General features: G+C 46.6%; 1 protein-coding gene across 1 annotated transcript in view; it reads left to right on the top strand.

Moving 5' to 3' along the window:
* Rgsl1 (regulator of G protein signaling like 1) overlaps positions 1-15,167 on the top strand; it is an 88,456-nt gene that overhangs the window by 60,177 nt on the left and 13,112 nt on the right. The window contains exons 16-18 of the mRNA XM_029475678.1: positions 7,567-7,741; positions 13,294-13,432; positions 13,643-13,767. Coding sequence (XP_029331538.1) covers positions 7,567-7,741; positions 13,294-13,432; positions 13,643-13,767 — 439 coding nt within the window. The remainder of the gene's footprint in view (positions 1-7,566; positions 7,742-13,293; positions 13,433-13,642; positions 13,768-15,167) is intronic.

The following is a 15,167-nucleotide window of genomic DNA, read 5'->3' as shown; positions in this document are numbered from 1 at the left end:
CATTAATTCATTCATGGCCATTACCGAGAATGCTTTAGGGTATGCACTTCAGCAGGTGCTGAGACTTCAGTGGTAAAAATAAAAACTACGCTCTACCCTTATGATCTAGAGTTTTCCTACAGAAACTGTAAGCCACAGATAACAGATGGTGTCTACCACTTGTACTTGAATGAATGACCCGTGCCTCCATTTCTTCATCCATAGAATGGGAATAATAACTCGTCTTACCTCACTGGGTTGTTGTGAAGCTAAGAGGGGTGACAGCTTGAGCATCTTTGAACTATGCTTTAGCAATGCTTCATGACAGAATAGTTTTTAACCAGTCCATTGTTATTACTATGTATGTGTGATGAGTGTGATTTCAATAATGCTTGCCAATAGACCCTAGTTAGCACTGGCAATGGGCAGGAATGAAATTTTCCCCCAGAATGGTCTGAAGTTGAGTTTTCAGGAGTGAACAAATTAAGCAGGTGCAGTGGGAGAGAAAAGAGTGTGCATGGACCCCTAAACCAAGAGAGTGGGCGGTGCAATCTAGGAATTTCAAACAGGATGCTTGGACTAGAGACAAGCCAGGAAAGTTCCTGAGGTGACGAGGAAGAAACGGGCAATGACAGCTCATGTCTCTCTGGACTTGAGTTATTCTAACATTCACTCCAATGTACTAAGTTTCTATGAGAAAAAAAAAATGCCCTCATGTTGTTGTTGTTCAATTTGGAGTCTCCAGAACTAGTGCACTAATTTACACTTCTACTGAGGCTATTAATCAGGGTCTGATTCTCCACAATCTCACCAACAGAGACCACGATGTATTCTAAAATCTCTAACCGTAACTATCCTTAAAGTGCCCTACCGTATGCTATCTGCCTGTGGCACGGTGGCCTGGTGCTGCTCAGAGTTCCCAATGAAAGACCCCCGGAGGGCAGACACTCACTCAAGCCTCGGGACAGCCGCGCACCCAAGAAGACACTGAGACCGAACTTAAGATGTAGAGAGTAAGATTTAATACAGCAACGACAAGAAAGCACATAAAAAGCACATAAACCAGAGCTCTGGGGTCGAAACTCATACACTCAGCATGGTGTAGAGGAGAATCGACGCCCGGCCCAAATTTTTCACAGACTTTTATAGGAAAAAGCCAGGGGAAAAGTACAAGTTTTACGTCACCAAGGGGTCGTGTCCTATATTTTGGCAATGTACCCGATCTATTGGAACATTCTGGGGTAGTACCAGGAGGCCCCTATCTCAAAAATGTTCTTGGAACAGTCCTCAGTTAGGAGGGGTAGGACTAGGTTTGTTCCAGGAGACCCTTATCTAAAAAATGTTCTTGGAACAGTTTTCATTTGGGAGGGGGTCGGACTCTGGGGTGAAGAGTTCAGGAATGTACTCTGGGGTGAGAAGTTCAGGATTGTTCCGGGAACAATCTCCAGATGGGAGGGGTAGGACTCTGAGGTGAAGAGTTCAGGTGGTCAGTAATTTTCCTCTTTCATTCCCTACTCCTTCTAGTGAGTAATTCTAATCTTAGAATTTCAGAAGTCTATATTTTTATGCGGAGAATACTGCATCTACTCTATTTTAACATGGGAACAAAAACAGAATAAGAAGCATTAGTAAACAGAACTAGGCAGGGGCCCTTTTAGCGAGGCTTGAGGGTCTGGGCATGATGTAGGTGCACGTAGATCAGATCTCTGGCTGGAACTGGTGAGATGTCCTTGGGGTACCCAGCTCGTTCACTGTAGCCAGTTGTGACCAGACTTCTTTTTGCACCACCTGCAAGCCTTTTAACTTAACATACAGATCATTATTATAACAACATAGGTTTAAACACATCATTTAAGACAGTGATGGGCATAGGAGTCTCATAAAGGATCTTAAAAAGAGTAAAACTGAATCAAGAGGGAGTATTTCTGGTACATTTAAATAGGGCATAGGGAAGGAACACCAAGTCTGTGCCAGTCTCCACGATTAATTTTGTCAAGGTCTGTCTTAGAGTTTTAAACTAATTTTTTTATCTGTCCTGAGCTCTGAGGTCTGTACACACAATGTAATTTTTATTTGACCTCTAAATACTTGGCCACACCCTGACTTACCTGGGCAATAAAGGCAGGGCCATTATCTGACACTATTGCTTTTGGCACTCTGAACCTTGGAAAAATTTTCTTTAATAATTTTCTTGATGACTATGTGAGCAGTTTCATTTATCCATTTTGAGAACGTTTTTTCTCAGTAAAGTCTATTTTTCAGTTGATGTCAGGTCTGTCTTTTCAAGGGAGGACTAGTTTTCTTCTTTCAGTTTAGTCTTCAGACTGCCAGGATTATTGCTCTTTGGGATGCCTGTTTGGCGGTTAGATCTGCCATCTGATTTCTTTTGTTCACAGCATCTTAGGTCTTTTTTTTTTGCAGATGTCAACAGCTTTCTTTGTCTGTATATTGTTCCATACAGTGGCAAAAGCATACCTGCTGTCAGTGTAGACTTTTTTTTTTTTTTTTGTCATTTATAGAGCTTGTATCAAAGCCACAAATTCAGCTTTCTGGGCTGAAGTCCCTTCTGGAAGACCACTCGCCCAAATTACCTGTTTTCCATCTGCCACTGCCGCTCCTGCTTTCCTTTTTTTCCTCTACCACAAAGCTGCTACCATCTGTGTACCAGGCAGGCACACCCGGCCAAGGCTGATCAGTTAGATCTCTCCTCGTTCCAGTTTCTTCAGCCAGGACATCAGCACATTGATGTACAGGAGTGGAGTCATCCGCCAAGGAGCAGCAAACTCTGGCAGTGGGTATAGTCACATGCTGACCCAGGGTAAGCTTGTCAGCGTCTTTAACAAGCAGGGCCACTGCAGCAATGGCTTTCAGGCAGGAGGGCCAACTGCTGGCGACTGGGTCAAGCTTTTTAGATAGGTAGGCCACTGGCCGCTTCCAGGGCCCCAGAGTCTGAGTCAAAAACCCCGCGGGCTACTCCAGCCCGCTCATAATTAGGACTGGTTGCCGGTGAGGGCTCTGGCAGGGGCCTGCCTTTTTTTACCATGATTGTTACCTCTTGAGCTGCCTGCTTTGCTGCTGCATCAGCCATCTGGTTCCCTCGGGCCACAGGATCCTGTTCTTTTTGGTGGCCCGGACAATGGATAATAGCCACTTTCTTTGGCATATGTATAGCTTTTAGGAGGGCCAGAATTTCTTCTTTGTTTTTAATGTCTCTTCCTGCCGAGGTAAGTAGCCCCCTCTGTTGGTAGATGGCCCCATGGATATGGGCTGTAGCATAGCGGCTGTCAGTGTAAATGTTGATCGCCTTACCTTCAGCCAACCGCAGGGCTTGAGTTAGTGCCAGGAGTTCAGCCTTCTGAGCCGAAGTTCCTTCTGCCAGAATGTCAGAGCAGTGATGAGTAGGTGAAGACTCAGCAGGTTAGCAGGGGAAGCGAAGGCCACTTGTTCTGTCAACAAAAAGCTCTGATAATGTGTCCATCAGTTAGAGGAACGGTTGGATGATGTTTTTTAGAGCGTTAGTCAGCCATCGGTCTTTTTTAGGGTCCCAATTTCTGAGTAAGAACCTCTTTGGCAATACCTTTGTTCTCAGTCACATCTGGGAGTCTCAAAGTTGGGGACAACATTAGGGCAGTCTCAATAGCATCTAAGGCCATCCAAGGTTGTTCTTTATTTTTTATACGAAGGGCTGTTTATCTTTTTAATTTAGCAAAACCTGGAATCCACAGTCTGCAAAGGCCCGCAGTGTCCAGGAACCTTTTAAACTTGCTTTGCATTGGTCAGTGGAGGAATATGAAACACAGTCTCTTTTTAGCTGCTTCAACAGGTAGGCCACCGGTCTCTTTTAAGGACTCAGCTTCTGTGTTAGCACCCCTTCTGCTTTCTCTTTATTTTTAGCCACGAACAGGTGAAGGGTTTGGTCATGAGGGGGGCTCCTCTTTTTTTTTTTTTTTTAGGACAGTCTCTCACCCAGTGATCTTTAGCCAAAAGCTTTCTTTTGTTGCCAGGTACTAAGTTTTCTAGTTTCCCTGACTTTTGTGGCCAGCATTTCATTTCTCTTATTTTTTTTTTTTTTAAATTTTCTGGCTCCCTATTTTTTACAGATCATAAGTGCTAGCATTATTAGCATGTGCCACTTTGCTAGGTTCTAGTCTTTGTCATTTATCTCTCTTTGCTCCTGTTTCCTAACTGTAATAGAGATCTCATATAATCTCTCTCTCTATATATATATATATCTTTTTGTTCTTCTTATATATTTTTTTCTCATAGCTTGCCTCTACCCTGGTTTATTTTTCTGTCTTACAGCACATCTCTGATTCTGACTCTGGTCTCTGTCTTTGTCAGCCTCATTTTACTGGTTCCTCTTTTAAATATCTCTCATTTAGAGTATTTCTCTTATTTCAGACCTAATTTTCTTCATCTTTATTTTTACCTCTTTTCACTGTTAACCTATCTTTTCTGAGTCTGCTGAAGCTTTGCTCTCAGCTCTTCTTTGCAGACCTCTATCTTTCTCTTAACTTTTGTAACTTTTTATTACCTCGGTCAGATTGTTGGGGCACTTTCTAGTCCCACAGAGACGAGACCCTCATCAGAGCCTGGCAGTTAGACTCGCAGGTGCTCCTTACCTTGGATGTCTCCCTCACCGGAGCTTAGAACAGACTCACTGCCAGCAGCTCAGGGCGGTGCCTGAGAAGAGAAAACACATGGGGCAGAGAAGGGAGTGCAGCTCTCACGTCTGGCTGCACCAGACCACTGATATTTCAAAATGAACACAATTTTTTCTGTTAACAAGAGACAGGATACAGGGGACAGGGGAATGAGAAGCAACCAGGGAACCTTGTGGCGGCCTCAGATCAGACGTGGCGACCCGCTGAATTTAAGCATATTAGTCAGCGGAGGAAAAGAAACTAACCAGGATTCTCTCAGTAACGGCGAGTGAACAGGGAAGAGTCAAGCGCCGAATTCCCGCCGCGCGCCGCGGCGGGGAAACGTGGCGTAAACTCTTGGGAGTGGCAAACAAACACTGGCAGGGAGGGGGGAAGGTGGCAGAGGCAGCAATTTAACCATTTAACTACTTGATAGACACCCGGTGCTCGCTGCACTGTCTTTCCGCATGGCTTGGAGGCGGCGGCAGGAGGGAGCGAACAGCCAGGCAGGCACAAGGGAGTGCGGGTTGACTCTGGGGGGAGCCAAAGGAGGGGCGGCGGCCGCAGTCGGCCCCCTCCCCAGCTGTGGCAGGCTTTATGGCCACTCCAGGGCGCCAGGCGGGACCGGCAGGCCGCCGCACTCGCCACCAGCATCTCACAACTCGCTCGCGGGGCACAGACAGCCCCTATTGCCGCTGCCTGCAGAACCCAGAACCTCAGCGCCACTGCTGCCATCTAAGCCCTAACTGCGCCGCCAAAGCCGGAAATTTTTAGCCCAGCTCTGCATTTCAGAGCTCTTTTGAGCAGCCTGGGGCTCCCCAGCCGAGTGCGGACCGTGCGCTGCCCTTGTCCGCCGGTGGCAGCTGGTCTCGCGGCCGTCGCCCCGCGATGGCCCCCCACAGCAAGGCCGGCCGGCGCTGCCCGCCCGCTGCGAGCCGCCGGTACCGCCTCGCCGAGAGCGCGGTGGGCAGGACCGGCCTGGTGTTTTTTTTTTTTTTTTCTTTTTTAAAACCATTGCTGACAAATTCTGTCCTGACGTCAGTCTAAGTCTACAGTCGACAAAGGGTTAACACACACACACAATCTGTCACGTGGCAAAAACCGCAAACAAGCACACTACGCCTGGACTTATACAACCAGCCAAACGCTATTTTCTGACGGGGTCGGATTTTACATTGACTCCCTTTCCTGACGGGGGTGGGACTCCACATTCACTCCCGCCCTGGCAGAAAGAACACTGTCCTGACGGGGGCGAGATTTTATATTCACTCCCGCTCTGGCAGATTGTCCTATTTCTAGAATAACAGCAGACACAACAAGAGCGGACACAAGACTGAGACAAAAAAAAACCAAAAACAGCGGCGACTTCCCATCGCCCACAGGCAACTTACAGAATCAGATGGCCTTCCAAAGGCCGACAGATTGAGACCTACCTGGTCTCCAGAGGGGTCCACCAAGCGTCCTTGGTCCTCCCCTTGTCTTCCTGGGGCGTCCCCCAGGGCAAGCGGACGGTGGACACCTGGACACGTCTACCCTTATCCATCCCGCACTCCTACCCGGAGCACGGTCTCAGGTACTCGTACCGAGCACTGAGCATCGCGCAAAACCGAAACTGCGATCGCACCAGATACAGAACGGCCTACCTGGCCTCCAGATTGAGACCTACCTGGTCTCCAGAAACAGAACACAGACACCAGACCAAGACAGAACAGAAAATCCTACCTCTGAGTGAGTCCAGGACTTCTGGGTGGTTGCGCTGATTCCCGGCCAATGCACCAAATGAAAGACCCCCGGAGGGCAGACACTCACTCAAGCCTCGGGACAGCCGCGCACCCAAGAAGACACTGAGACCGAACTTAAGATGTAGAGAGTAAGATTTAATACAGCAACGACAAGAAAGCACATAAAAAGCACATAAACCAGAGCTCTGGGGTCGAAACTCATACACTCAGCATGGTGTAGAGGAGAATCGACGCCCGGCCCAAATTTTTCACAGACTTTTATAGGAAAAAGCCAGGGGAAAAGTACAAGTTTTACGTCACCAAGGGGTCGTGTCCTATATTTTGGCAATGTACCCGATCTATTGGAACATTCTGGGGTAGTACCAGGAGGCCCCTATCTCAAAAATGTTCTTGGAACAGTCCTCAGTTAGGAGGGGTAGGACTAGGTTTGTTCCAGGAGACCCTTATCTAAAAAATGTTCTTGGAACAGTTTTCATTTGGGAGGGGGTCGGACTCTGGGGTGAAGAGTTCAGGAATGTACTCTGGGGTGAGAAGTTCAGGAGTGTTCCGGGAACAATCTCCAGATGGGAGGGGTAGGACTCTGAGGTGAAGAGTTCAGGTGGTCAGTAATTTTCCTCTTTCACCACCAGGCTGTTGGTATGAACAACCCTCTAATATGTCTAACCCCCATCCATCCATCTCAGTGCCCCACCCCCGGGGGGGTTTGAGAACTTCCATTTTCTAGATTAGCTTTCTATTCTCCTTCCCTTTGGTTTCAGATTTCCTCCTAGATGATAAACCTTGATTCCTCCCCGATAAACCTTGAGTGACTGTTGATCAGCACCACAGTCCCATCTGAAAAGCTGAGTCTTCGTGGGCAGTTTTTATGGTCTCTGCAAGAAGCCTTATGGATTACCATGGCTCCAGACATGATTGTCTCTATTTGGCAGGTGCCATGAGAACATCCTTCGACATTCAATCGCTCTTGTAATTAATTAGTTGTTTAACTATCTCTTGATTGAATATCATCACACACCTGAGCAGGGGCCTTCTTCAGCAGTTATGCATATCTGAGTGAGAGGCTGCAGTGCACATAGGTTGTGGCACTTTCACTGGGTACAAAACATGAGTGCACTGAAGGTGGTGAAGCCCAAGGTCAAGGTTTAGGACCTGAAAGAAACTTCATCAAACCAGACTGTAATTCCTTGTTGTTTCTCTGTTAGATTTCTCTACATCTCCCGCCACATCTGCACGTCATACCCCAGTAAATCTTAGTGCCCGGAACGCAGAACAGGAAAATGGAGACATGGTCCTTGTAAAACGCCGGATATTTGGCCACAGAATTATCACTATCAACTTTGCCGTTAACGATATGTATTTCTTTTCTGAAATGGAGAGGTAAGTTCCCATCTTTCTTCCCTCTTGTGGCCTTCACACTTAAAACTTGCCAGCAGGAGGTGGGGAGGCCTCCCAAGCATGAGGACCTAAGGTCCTCAGGGGATGGGGTGGGAGGAAACTGCACATCTTGGATTCTAGCACCGAGAAAACAGAGACCAGAGCGTTCCTGGGGCTTGCTAGCTAAGCACCCTCACCCAAGGGGAGCTCCAGGCTCAGTGAGACACTGCATCAAAAAATAAGGCAGAAGCTGACTGAGGAAGTCACCAGACATTGATCTCTGACCTACACACACACACACACACACCTCCTAGCAAAAGTTGGCTTGACATATCAGAGCCACAGTGATTGACATGTGAGAAGCATAGTGACTTAGCTCTGCCAGAGAGGATGATGCTGGAAATCTCCTGGGAAGCTCTCATCCTATCAGTTTCCCTCCTGCTTTGGGTCTTCAGTGCCCTGGAGAGCCCCAGGCTATTGCCAGTAAATGGATTTTTTTTCTCTATTTACAAATAGAAGTTGTCTCATGGACCAATAGTTCTTCACTTAAAACCAGACTGTCATAAGAGATGTGGGGGGAGGGGGAAGCGAATATTTAGATTAAGTATTTTTAGTCAGATGTGCTAATTATACATAGTCATTTACCTGCCAAACCTCAACTGTAAAGTCAACATACCAATAGAAAGTTTATACATTTTTCTTGTATAAACTTTAAGTTATGCACCAAATACTGTCAACCATCTCTAATTTCATTTTTTTTTAAGTGAAACAAGGGCTAGAGAGATGGCTTGGCCTTTAAAGGCTAGGCTTACAACCAAAAACTGTAAAACTCACTCCGAAGCAACTTAAGATTTCTGGATTTTATTTGTTTATCCGTGTATGTATTTTGCAGGGGCAGATATGTATTTTGTAGGGATGGATTCCACCCAGGGCCACACCCATGCGAAGCCAAAGCTAAAGAAATGAGTTATGTTCCTAGCCAAACCCTGTATTTCATACTCACACTTTCAATGATTTAAATTTCCTTTGCTGAACCTAATTGAGCAGGTTTGGTTTTGTTCTGTTTTGCTTTGTTTTTAAGCTATAATACTTGTCTTTGTTATAAGATTTCAAAGAGTCTCCTCTCCCTCTCCCTATCTCTCCTTTCTCCCTCCTTTCCTCTCTCCCTCTCCCTTCCCCCCTCTCCTCTGTCTCTTAGGTAGGTCTGACTATGTAGTCTGTGCTGATCTCAAGATTCTCCAGCTTCCCCAGCCCCATACTCTAATTACAGCTGTATACCACGATGCCCTGCTCTAGTTTATTTACATGGAAACAATAACTACTTTTCTTTTTAGAGTTTGGATTCTGCTCCATTGTATGAATGAGATAAAACTTAGAGTAAAAAAAATATTTGGAAAAAGAACTAGTAACTCCTGGAAAACCTCTCCACTGGCAAAAGTATCAGAGTGAACTAAAGATAGTGTTGTGATTATAAAAAGATAAAGAGGTATAAGATTATGTTCTATGGGGGTGTGGTGAGGTGTGGGGGAAGGGGGTGCCTCGGCAGGCCCATTCTAAGGTGTCCCTTCCCCCTGAGGGACCAGCCACAGGACAGTATAGTATAGAATAGAGTTTATTCAGGGCATGAGGAGGGGAGTTAAGAGGGTAGTAGAGGGAGAGAGTAGAGAAGTAGAGGCCGGCCATGACCACATAGAGAGAGGGGAGAAGGGAATGGGGAGAGAGGGGGAGCAAGAAGGCAAGAGGCAAGAGAAAGGAGGAGGGGGCAAGCAGCCCCTTTTATAGTGGGCCAGTCCTACCTGGCTGTTGCCAGGTAACTGTGGGGGTGGAGTCCAGGCAGAATACCAACAGATAGGCCACCAGTCTGTGTTCACCATGCCAGGGACACTAGTTAATATAATTTTCAGAAATACAGAATGTCCAGGATGCAGAATGTCAGGAGAGTTTGACCCATTGTACTCCATGGAGGGACTTAGCTCAGTCCTCAACATGTTCACTGATCACCTTGTAGTGCCAAGGAAATGTTAGTGATCCCCAAAAACACAGACAGGAGCTGATCATATGTAACTCACAGCAGGGTCTTTAGTCTATTCAAGCTAGCTCAGGCCCCTCCAAATGCACCACCATCAAGCAGGATGGGGAACCCTGAATATCTATCGGAACATGGCTTTATAATAAGCAGCAAGCTGGGGTAAGTGTGCAAGCATCCAATTGGAAAGCTACTGTGGCCTTTAACATAACTGGCTGCTGCTGGGAGTTATATCATAAACTTAATTTTTGCTCCCCTCTGCATTGGTGGTTGTTTGGCAGGGGTGGGCTTGTAACCTGGGGGTGCAAGTTTGTTGGAGGAATAACATGGAAACACTGGTTTTGTTGAAGGTGTAACATGGAGACACTGATCTTGTTGGGGATTAGCCTAGAGACTGGAGTTGGGGCTCAGGTTTTGTTGGGGAACAACTTGGAAACTAGGCATTTCTTTGTACTGGGGCATATAAAGTTTGCAATACCAAGAGGTCTCTCTTCCCAGTGATGGCCAACTAGGCCATCTTCTGCTACATATTCAGCTAGAGACATGAGCTCTGGGGGTACTGGTTAGTTCATATTGTTGTTCCACCCATAGGGTTGCCGACCCCTTTAGCTCCTTGGGTGCTTTCTCTAGCTTCTCCATTGGGGGCCCTGTGTTCCATCTTATAGATGACTGTGAGCATCCACTTCTGTATTTGCCAGGCACTGGCATAGCCTCATACGAGACAGCTATACCAGGGTCCCTTCATCAAAATCTTGCTGGCATATGCAATAGTGTCTGGGTTTGGTGCCAGCCTGTTAGTTTACCTGAGTTCAAACTTATGTCAGGTGCTCTAAGATGGAATTTGAACTTAAAAAATTTGGCCTCTCATCCTCTTTATCGAGCACAGTCTCTGTCCTTATAGGCGTGTATCTGCATCAACCCCAGACTGAGAATGCAGACAAGATACACATAAAAGGTGGGGAAGTCCCTTCTGATGACAGGTGCTAGGTAACATTGAGCACCAGAAATACAGTTAAGTGACTGTGAGTCCTCAGGCATTGGTGTCTCGTCCTGGAGCTGACCTGGGCCAGCCATATCAGAGATCCAAACAGGGTCTTGAGGGAGAGGGCCAGGGATGTAGAAGAAATAAAGAGATAATGAGAGGAAAGTCCAAAAGCTGGGCTCAGGAGGACTGAAAAGGCTGACCCAAGCCAGCAAGTCTATAAATGTCACAGCTCTTTTTATACCCCTCAAATGCAGAAGCACAAAGCAATTCAGCAAAGATCATCAGACAACAGAGTTGCCGAGAGCTCAGAATATCTCATTTCCCTTTAACAGGGTTGTCTTCGTCAGGGTTTCTATTCCTGCACAAACATCACGACCAAGAAGCAAGTTGGGGAGAAAGGGGTTTATTCAGCTTACACTGCTGTTCATCACCAAAGGAAGTCAGGACTGGAACTCAAGCAGATCAGAAAGCAGGAGCTGAAGCAGAAGCCATGGAGGGATGTTCTTTACTGGCTTGCTTCCTCTGGCTTGCTCAGCCTGCTCTCTTACAGAACCAAGACTACCAGCCCAGAGATGGCACCACCCACCAGGGGACCTCCCCACTTGATCACTAATTGAGAAAATGCCTTACAGCTGGATCTCATGGAGGCATTTCCCCAACTGAAGCTCTTTTCTCTGTGATAACTCCAGCCTGTATCAAGTTGACACAAAACTAGCCAGTACAAGGGTAAAAGCTGGGATGGCTAATAAACCATTTCACCTCTTAGTGTCTGGAACATTTGACTACATACATACCATGGAAATGTCAAGTGCCGGTTCCTGGACTCTGGCTTCTCATTCCTGAAGCTCTGGTGCCAGTTCATAGCCAGCCTTGTCTGGCAGGAATCTGGTTTCATGAGGGGTAAAAAGTCCACATCTCATTGTCAAGCTGTCCCCACACTTTCCAGTCCAAGCTAGTGCCCAATGTGGAGCCAAGAGACAGCCTGACCTTTGAAGGATGAATGGGGTTAATGAGATAGGGTTGTTCCCTTAGCAACCATTAAGGAAAATCATGGGAAGGAGAGAGAGAGAGAGAGAGAGAGAGAGAGAGAGAGAGAGAGAGAGAGAGAGAGAGAGAGAGGAGAGAGGAGAGAGAGGAGAAGAAAAGAAGAAGAAGAAGAAGAAGAAGAAGAAGAAGAAGAAGAAGAAGAAGAAGAAGAAGAGGAAGAGGAGGAGGAGGAGGAGGAGAAAGGGGAGAAAGGAGAGAAAGGAGAGAAAAACGGGAGAAAAGGGAGGATGAAAAAGAAGAAGAAGAGAAGAAGAAGAAGAAGGAAGAAGAAGGAAGAAGAAAGAAAAAAGAAGAAAGAAGAGGAGGAGGAGGAAGAAGAGGAGGAGGGAGAAGAGGAGGAGAGGAGAGGAGGGGGAAAGGGAGAGGGAGGGGGAAAGGGAGAGGGAGGGGAAAGGGAGAGGGAGGGGAAAGGGAGAGGGAGGGGAAAGGGAGAGGGAGGGGAAAGGGAGAGGGAGGGGAAAGGGAGAGGGAGGGAGAGGGGAGAGAGGGGAGAGAGGGGAGGAGGGAGAGGAGGAGAGGGAGAGGGAGGAATGGGAGAGGGAGGAGGGGGAGGGAGAGGAGAGGGGGAGGGAGAGGAGAGGGGGAAGGAGAGGAGAAGGGGAGGAGAGAGGGAGGAGAGGGAGAGGGGGAGGAAAGGGGGAGGGGGGAGGAGGGGGAGGAGGGGGAGGAGGGGGAGGAGGGGGAGGAGGGGAGAGGACACAACCAGAGCATAGTTCCTCTGCTGTGTCTCCTACCATCTCCCCCATCCTCTCTATTTTCTTGCTTTCCCTCTGCAAGCTATTCTTTGCAGAGCAGTGGTTCTTAACCAGTGGGTCGAAGCCTTCACAGGGGTCATATGTCAGATATCCTGCATATCAGATACTTACATTACATTATATTACATTACAGAAGCAAAATTACAGACATGAAATAGCAATAAAATGATTTTATGGTGTGGGGGGGTCACCCACACCATGAGGAACTGTACAAAAGGGTCGAATCGTTAGGAAGGCTGAGAACCACTGCTGTAGAGCAACCAGAGACACCAATAAAAAGCATGAAACCGATTGTTACTCTCCTGAGAATGCTCAGGTGTGTCCCCATTACCACTGAGGTTCAGTCTAAGCCATTGGTGCTCCACATGAGGAGAGTCCACCTGCATCTCAGTGCTGGCCCCCAGCCAGTGCAGAAGGGCAAATAGCAGGAGAGCCCTGCAGTTCTTGAATCCGTCATAGGTGAGACCTTTTGCAGAGCTAGGAGAAGACCATGGGATGGAAGAGTGGAGGTGGAGATTGTGGTGAAGAAGTGCACTAGACAGAGAACCTAGCGTGGGACCTGATGTGTGTCCTGTGCTCAGTTGTTGCTAGTGGGAGAGTTGAGACTGAGTGAATGAAGTCACAATCCAACTCAGAACTGACCCTGACCTTTTCTTGCTAGAAATAAGTTTGAGTTAGTCACCGTATCCAGCCCCTGCTTCTGTCTTCTCTCGTTGATTTCTTCCGTTTGCCTCTTTTGCAGATTTAATGACCTGGTGAGTTCAGCTCACATGTTACAGATCAACAGAACATACAATGAAAATGACATCATCCTGATGCGCTCTAAACTTAACATTATCGTGAAGCTTTACCTGGTTTCTGATCTTCCTCCAAAGCTGAAGGTGAGGAGTAATCCTTTCCCCCATAAAACCCTAAAATCGAATCACTGGGCACCTCATAAGCTCCGGGTCACAGAGTGAGCTTTGCTTAGCAAAACCACAGGAAACTCTGCCTTCTGGAGAGGTAGTATTTTAGGGGATGCTAGGGGTCACTAGAGGTCATTTTCCTTTCCTGTGGCCTCTAACAGTGACATGCTTCCACCCTACGGGTAGGTGAACATTTCCGAGTCTCAGAAGGACATCATCATCTCTGCCATCACAGAAGGCCACCTAGACCGGACCATCTTCCATGGGGCTATCATGTCCATCTTCCCTGTCATTATGTACTTCTGGAAAAGGTACTTACATCTTCTTACCCACTGACTACCCAGCCAAGCAGGTTTCTGCCTTCCTGTGTCCCATCATTTCCAATCCTGTGAGGAACTAACAGGCTGCTCTTACCCTACCTGCTCAACTCCATCATGATGCGCTGAGTCGAAAGGAGGACAGAAGAGTGAGACCAACCAAAACCAGAATGCTGCCTCCACACCTCTCCTCCTCTTATGCCTCCTGGGATCAGGACCATGAGGTTGTACCTAAGCTGGAACTTCCCCACTAAGCATGCAGCTCCTGCAGGCAAAGTCTGTCAAGGCAGAAACCATCTCTATCAGAGAACCTCATGGAAGGAGCAGGCTAGGGCAGCTTCCCTTCTATCCGATCTAAGCGCCACTGAGGCACGGTGCCCAGCTTTATTTCACCTCTCTCCCAAAAGTCAAGTGACAAATGTAACAACTAACTGAAAATGAAAACATGGCAGGAAGCTGATGGGGGCCAAAATTCGAAACCCAAATCTCCAAATTGCCTGCTGACCAAACACAACTGTGCTAGGAGCCATGTAGGAGAAGCTAAAATCTAGCAGGTGATCTTCCTGAGATGGTTTCACAATGGACCTAAGCTTTGGTGGATTTGCTTCTTTAGGCAAGGCTGGGGTGATTACATTTGAGGAAAGATTCTTGCTATTAATATTCTTTTCCTGTTATTATTAAATATATAACAATCACGAGGTACTGACCCACCCTTTTGAGCAGATTTCTGCAGACCCATGAAGATGTACTATCTTGTAGTGATGCTACAAAGACAAATAGATAATGATTCTATAGAATTCCTGATTTGATTCAAATAATTTTTAGGAAGAAAGATTTAAGAAATGGTCTTAGTTGCTTTGCCAGAAAGATGAAATAAAGTTAGAGTCAAGAGTAGAATGTGCCCACTCTTCAGAATAGTAAGTAAAGGCTGAACAATACGAAATACGATGAGCTTTCATAATCACACTAAAAAGGGAAATAGACTTGGGACAAATTTGTGTTCAAGGAGAACCATTTAGGTCCAAGGATAAAGACACAGGTGTGTACTATGATAAGGCAAGGCCATGTAAAAACTTTTGCTTTGAATGTATAATGAATATATTATAATGAAACACTGCTTTGAACTTAATGTCAACATCCTTCTGTAACTCCCATTCTAGGTAAAATTTTATCTCCGAGGTAATTTTCTAAGGAACTTTTTGTGCAAGACAGTATAAAAAGACCAGAGGAAAGAAAGTTGTTGATTGAATGGCTTGCTTGGAGAGCTTTGCCCTATCCATCCATCCATCCATCCATCCAAATGTGTATGTCTGACTGCCTATATGTTTGTGTGTAGGTATATGTTTATATGTAAGCATGCATAAATATTCATGGAGTTGATTATCACAGATGGT

This window comes from Mus caroli, unplaced genomic scaffold (genome assembly GCF_978045245.1).
Source record: "Mus caroli unplaced genomic scaffold, Mus_caroli_1 scaffold_1, whole genome shotgun sequence".
In the NCBI taxonomy this organism is placed as follows: Eukaryota; Metazoa; Chordata; class Mammalia; order Rodentia; family Muridae; genus Mus; species Mus caroli.
Note: the sequence above shows the minus strand (reverse complement) of the source record. Positions and strands in the feature narration are given on the sequence as shown.